Raw genomic sequence first — 7145 nt, 5'->3', positions numbered from 1 at the left:
TGAGCCTGCACGTCCAGAGCCTGTGCTCCGCAACGGGAGAGGCCACAACAGTGAGAGGCCCGCGTACCGCAAAAAAGAAAACTAAAAAATCTTTAAGTCTAATTACTCTCTTCCTGATTTACATGCTATTGATGTCCAAATGAAAGTTATTCTTTTTCTTAATTGCAAAATTACATATAATAGTAATCATTATTATTATATTTATAATATTATAAACTATATTATTAGATACTATATAAATTATACCATACTATAAAATTATTGTTGTTTTCATTAAGCAACAGCAATTGTTTGACTAGACTTACTAAATGTTTACTATCTTATTTTCTTATCATTACTTCTTCCATCAAAAACTGGATAAGTTTCCTTCTTCCCACAGTATTTCCTCTAGGTTTTTCTCAGGGGAAGATATGTTAGAGGTAGTTTCAGTTCTTGACAGTCAGTTTCTGAAAGATAGTTTTGCTAAATACACAATTATAACTGACAATTGTTTTCCTTCAGTGCTTTGAAGATATGATTCCATTGTTTCTGGCTTCCATTACTGTTGCTAAGCAATGCATCTATTTATCCTCCTATGGGAAGTTACTTCAGACTCACTAATCTGTCACATACGGCCAGACATGTAAGGAATAGGAGACTATTTTTAATTTAGGTAGGAGGAGTATGTCTGGAATAGAATTATGGTAGTGAGAATGGAATGGAAAAAAAATAAGATAAAACTGTAGTGCAAAGAAATGGTGGGATTTGCAAGTATGAAAATAGAGATAAGAGCATTTTTAAATTGTATGTTATCATGATATATGTTAAAAGAGTAAGTGATATGCACACAAGGCCAAAATACATGGATGGTGCTATATGATAATATATAAATTATTTTTCTCTGTAAAGGGGGAAGGAGAATTCAGCTATCTGGGGACCATTGCCATATTCTTAACTGGTTACTTAAAGCCTCCATATATGGTACCAATGACTCAGAAGAATAAAGATTTCTTTCTATTGCAGGGCATGGCAAATAATAGGTGCTCAATGAACGTTTGTTGAACTAAACCGATTGTAACAATTATATAAATATAATTGCCAATACCACCCAGGTTCCTTGGTTAAAACTGACCATGTGTAAGACCAAATGTTAAATGTAATCTAAACTTATCCATCTATAAGAGACAAAAACAAGTTGTGGAATCTCAATTTTACAAAATACCAGCCATCCTTGATCGTTCATTCATGCATTTTGTATTCCTCAACCAGTAGACAGTGAAGTATAAATGCTACCTATGTTTTATAATCACTGTTAATGAGCACACTTTTTTTTTTCCTCAGTAGTTGTATATGGTCACCTACCCTCCAAACACAGAGATATTTCTGTCATTAAATCTTCTCTTAGCCATGGCTTTCTCAAATGAGCCCAGAGCCCAAATTCTATTTATGGTTGGTACTGAAAAGAATTTTAAACAAAACAACGGCACCTTCCTCTGGAAACTGTGATAGATAAGCCAGCATATTTCTATTTAATTGTGAAATAGCAATTTCTGCTATACTTAGATGCCCTGTTGTTGGAAATTAACACTTATCCCATATTAGGAGATAGTGCTAAATACTTTTTCACAGCTAGATACATACCAGGGTACAGTAGAATGTGCAAACAATTCCTGTTGCAAACACAGAGCCCCAGAGATCAAACCCAGTCACTATGAAAGGAGAAAAAATATTGAAAGAAGTTTCTCTAAGGAAAGTAAAAGAACAAACTTTATGAGGAAAAAGTCACAATATTTTTGTCTGTGTTCTTTGTGCGCAAATGGAAATCAAATTAGAGTTGTCTCATTAAATTTTCTCACCTCTGATAAATACTATTTTATTACATGATTATACCTCAACCCAGCCCATAATTTTCATGTAATGCTAAAAGCCAAATTATTCCTCTTAAGATTCTAGAGCTTCCAATCTCTGCACCAATTGTTTATTTGTTTGTTTTTCTTAACAAAGTTAGTCTGAGTACTTTGAAACCACCTAAACGTTGACCATGAATAAATATTTCTCATTATAATCACATAGCACAATTAAATTGAATACTGAGGACTTCTAATATTACAGGTATTATTATGAAATTTCTTTCACTTTTGTTTCTTCTTTCCTTTTTTCCCCTAGGATTCTACTCTTTCAAAGGGGTCAGGTATAAATCTTAAAATAATTACTACAAGCACATTTTACTCATGTATTCAGAGTATCAACTTCATGAGATTGCTGAGAAAGGACCATATATTATAGATGACCTTATTTAGTGGTTGTGTATATACCATACAAAATTGTCAAACTTACTGTTACCAAAGGAGAAAGGGAAGGAGTAGGGATAAGTTAGTAGTATGGGATTACTGAAACACACTACTATACATACCTCACACCGGTCAGAATGGCCATGATGAAAAAATCTACAAAAGTAAATGCTGGAGAGGGTGTGGAGAAAGGGGAACCCTCTTGCACTGTTGGTGGGAATGTAAATTGATACAACCACTATGGAGAACAGTATGGAGGTTCCTTAAAAAACTAAAAATAGAATTACCATATGACCCAGCAATCCCACTACTGGGCATATATCCTGAGAAAACCATAATTCAAACAGACACATGCACCCCAATGTTCATTGCAGCACTATGTGCAATAGCCAGGTCATGGAAGCAACCTAAATGCCTATAGACAGATGAATGGTTAAAGAAGATGTGGTACACATACACAATGGAATATTACTCAGCCATAAAAAGGAATGAAATTGGGTCATTTTAGAGACGTGGATGGACCTAGAGACTGTCATACAGAGTGCAATAAGTCAGAACGAGAAAAACAAATACTGTATGCTAACACATATATTTGGAATCTAGAAGAAAAGTACAGATGAACCGGTTTGAAAGGCAGAAATAGAGACACAGATGTAGAGAACTAACGTATGGATACCAAGGGGGGGAGAGTGGGGGTGGGGGTGGCAGTGGTGGGATGAATTGGGAGATTGGGATTGACATGTATATACTAATATGTATAAAATAGATTACTAATAAGAACCTGCTGTATGGGCTTCCCTGGTGGCGCAGTGCTTGAGAGTCCGCCTGCCGATGCAGGAGACGCGGGTTCGTGCCCCGTTTCGGGAGGATCCCACATGCCGCGGAGCGGCTGGGCCCGTGAGCCATGGCCGCTGGGCCTGCGCGTCCGGAGCCTGTGCTCCGCAAATGGGAGAGGCCACGACAGTGAGAGGCCCGCATAACGCAAGAAAAAAAAAAAAAAAAACCCCCTTAAAAAAAAAAAAATAAAAAAAAAGAAAGAACCTGCTTATAAAAAATAAATTAAATTAAAAAAAAGACACAAGTATCCCAGTGTTCATTGCACTATTTACAATAATCAGGACATGAAAACAACCTGAATATCCAACGACAGACAAATGGATAAAGAAGAGGTGGGACATATACACAATGGAATATTACTCAGCCATAAAAAAGAATGAAACTGGGTCATTTGTAGAGATGTGGATGGACCTAGAGACTGTCATACAGAGTTAAGTAAGTCAGAAAGAGAAAAACAAATATTGTATATTAACACATATATGTGGAATCTACAAAAATGGTACAGATGAACCTATTTGCAAGGCAGGAATAGAGACGCAGATGTAGAGAACAGATATGTGAACATGGGGGGTGGGGAAGGGGAGGGTGGAATGAATTGGGAGATTAGGATTGACATATATACACTACCATGTGTAGAATAGGCAGCTAGTGGGAACCAGCTGTATAGCACAGGGAGATCAGCTCAGTGCTCTGTGATGACCTAGATAGGTGGGATTGGGGGGACGGGTGGGAGGGAGGTCCAAGAGGGAGGGGATATATGTATACTTATAGCTGATTCACTTCATTTTACAGCAGAAACTAACATAATATTGTAAAGCAGCTATACTCCAATAGAAAAAAAAAGATAAACAACAAATATTTACTGTATAGCACAAGGAACTATATTCAATATCTTGTAATAACTTATAATGGAAAATAATTTGCAAAAAAAATATATACAACTGAATAACTCTGATGTACAATCTAACAAAACATACTGTAAATCAACCATACTTCAAAAAAAATTGCCATAAGTTCAGTGATTAGAAAACAAGCAATAATCAAATTGGGTGTTTGGAACCATGTGGATAAAATCAAGTAACTAGTTATTTGCATTGTTTTCAGTGTTCAGTTTATAGAGCTTTATGTTGTGACAACCACAGTAATTCAAGCACCCTAACCACGGGAATGTCTCCTCAACAAGATGTTGTGTGTATATTTCTCAAGGTGACAAGGCATGTATAAAAATGGTGGACAGTGCAAGAGAGTGTCGCTAGCTCACCTTGATTGAGGGCCAGAGCAGGAGCATACACCACCACTCCTGTGTAGAGAATCTGGTGGAGAGACAAGCATCAGGTGAACAGTGAGAAAAGTGACACAGAAAGTAAGCCTGCCTAAAAAGTTCCTTATGACCTTAGAGCTACATTTCCTTAAACTCCTTCGTCAAACACTTCAATTCCCAGGCACTCTTGTTTTGAAATCCTTGGCTACTGTAACTAATTTGCAGAAGGGATAATAAGCATGCGATGGAGGAAGAGTGTTGGACTTTTAAGATGGCTGCATATTTTGAGATTTTATGGCTAGATCTGGTATATTTCTGAAGGATATAAAAATAGGGTTCAAGTTAAGTTTTTGATTCACCCTTCCACTACCCCATCATACACATATCACCATGACACAAACACATTTTAGCAATTTGAAATACAAATTTTAAAGTGGAGATGGGACTAATCCGTGATTAGAGCACCATGCAGGGAAAACTACCAACATAGGTGATCTTCATAGGGGGTATATCTTCAAGCTCCCAGAACTGCAGCCACTACACCGATGGAAGTGGATGCAGTCCCATTTAATTTTAAATGAAATTTCACCATTTAGAGATTCATGCGGGGGTTTTAAAAGGCAAATATCTATGGACAGGTCAAGGAGCAGTGTTTCCCTCCTTTTCTTTTTCTTAAATCCTTCAGTCAGTGAGTGGGAGTTTTGATTAAGAAAAGAGAAGGGAGTTACTTCTAGCAGAAAGTTCTTGGTGAGTCACGGGAAATGCATAGAGGGTGTCCCACAGGCAAGTGTGGGGCAGAAAGAGGGCACCCTAGAACCCAGGAGAGGAGTCCAAAAGGGGAATGTGGGAATATTGGTTTGAGAGTATAGTCTTAAACAGATTTTCAGCAAAACGGGTATTTCTGGTTCAACATAGTTTACTAGTAAAAAAACAAAACAAAACAGAATTAGTTACCAGATCATTTCATATCAAAAGCAACTTGAGGGCTCCCCTGGTGGCGCAGTGGTTGAGAGTCTGCCCGCCGATGCAGGGGACACGGTTCGTGCCTCGGTCTGGGAAGATCCCACATGCCGCGGAGCAGCTCGGCCCGTGAGCCATGGCCACTGAGCCTGCGCGTCCGGAGCCTGTGCTCCGCAACAAGAGAGGCCACAACAGTGAGAGGCCCGCGTACCGCAAAAAAAAAAAAAGCAACTTGAACAGGTTAAATAAGAGTTCAAAATAAATTTAAGAAAAATATTTTTTTCCCTTGGTGGTTTATTTTATATATATATATATATATTTGTTTGTCATTATTTGTACAGATATATGCGGTCTATGAAATGTGGAAATACCTTGATATAATCACTTGTCTTGAAAGTGCTATCCTTAGAAGAAAGTAGTTTCTTCTTAGTGTTGAATCTTTCTTTTAATTGTGTTAATTGCCCCCTGAAATAAACAAACCCATACTTGTCACTCCCCAATCCACCTCTGTAGCAACCCTTACCCCTTACCGTCTGCAAAATGTAGATGGCTGTGGCTGCATAGCGAACTGGTTTGTTGAATCGTAGTTGTAAGTACTAGAAAGAACAGAGAGAAGGACATGCAAAGAATCAGCAAATTTTATGTAAAGGCTGCTAAGGTTTTCTGTTTTCTTGGTATTTCTCTGAGTTTAGTGCTTAGTTTATAACATGATTTTAGCTATCTGTACTTGGGAGAAAAGGAAACAAATTTGGATTATTTAAAGTCAAAGATATAGTAAAACTCAATTTTTGCTCAAGCTTCCCTTGACGGTCAGAGAAGATAAATGTTTTTTATTTTTAAATTGTTATTGCTTCAATAAAAACCAGATTTTCTGGCTCATTATCCAGGGCTCTTCCTAGTGGATATGCTAAAGCCATTATTTCCTTTTATATCACCACTGTCCCCATATTCAGCTCAGGCCTTCCTTTCCTCTTTTCCAGATCAGTGCAGTAGCCCCCTAACTGACCTCTCTATTTCCAAGCCTTGCCCACTCATTCCACCAACCACACACCTGCTGCATTGATTCTCCTAAAGCAGAGCTCTGGTCATGTCATGCTTTTCCTCAAACTTTCCAGTGATTCTCTATCATTGACAAAACAAAATGCACATCCCAGGCTTGACATTCTAAAGACTCTACTGTCTGATCCACACCCTTCCTGTCTTAACTCACATCACTAACCCTCACATGATTTATTCTCCACATAAAACCATTATTATAATTCAACAAGCATGCTTTGTACTCTGCAGATTTGTCCTTTGTGTAGGCAGATTTTCAGTGTGAGAGAGCTTCCCTCTCTCCGAATTCACCAATTCTTAGAGAATGGACTTGAGGATATGGGGAGGGAAGGGTAAGCTGTGACAAAGTGAGAGAGTGGCATGGACATTTATACACTACCAAATGTAAAATGGATAGCTAGTGGGAAGCAGCCACATAGCACAGGGAGATCAGCTCGGTGCTTTGTGACCACCTAGAGGGGTGGGATAGGGAGGGTGGGAGGGAGGGAGATTCAAGAGGGAAGAGATATGGGAACATATGTATATGTATAACTGATTCACTTTGTTATAAAGCAGAAACTAACACACCATTGTAAAGCAATTATACTCCAATAAAGATGTAAGAAAACAAACAAACAAACAAAAAAGGATAGCCCAATTGCCATTCCTGTTCCTACTCATACTTTCTCCTCTGAGCATTTAGGGCAACTATATTAAACTTCTTTCATATGTAATAACACTTGATCACCTGCTGCCTTGTATTTTAGTGTTGGATTCGCATA

The 7145-nt window shown here is 38.0% G+C and overlaps 1 protein-coding gene across 1 annotated transcript in view; it reads right to left on the bottom strand.

Moving 5' to 3' along the window:
- The window catches only part of SLC5A12 (solute carrier family 5 member 12), a 46896-nt gene that overhangs the window by 33862 nt on the left and 5889 nt on the right, over nt 1-7145 (bottom strand). Inside the window, exons 2-4 of the mRNA XM_007462605.1 lie at nt 5859-5924; nt 4369-4420; nt 1621-1688 (exon numbers count right to left, since the gene is read on the bottom strand). Of these exons, the coding sequence (XP_007462667.1) occupies nt 1621-1688; nt 4369-4420; nt 5859-5924 (186 nt within the window). The remainder of the gene's footprint in view (nt 1-1620; nt 1689-4368; nt 4421-5858; nt 5925-7145) is intronic.

Source organism: Lipotes vexillifer, unplaced genomic scaffold (genome assembly GCF_000442215.2).
Source record: "Lipotes vexillifer unplaced genomic scaffold, Lipotes_vexillifer_v1.1 scaffold456, whole genome shotgun sequence".
NCBI classification, from domain to species: Eukaryota; Metazoa; Chordata; class Mammalia; order Artiodactyla; family Lipotidae; genus Lipotes; species Lipotes vexillifer.
This window is presented reverse-complemented; position numbering and strand designations above follow the sequence as displayed.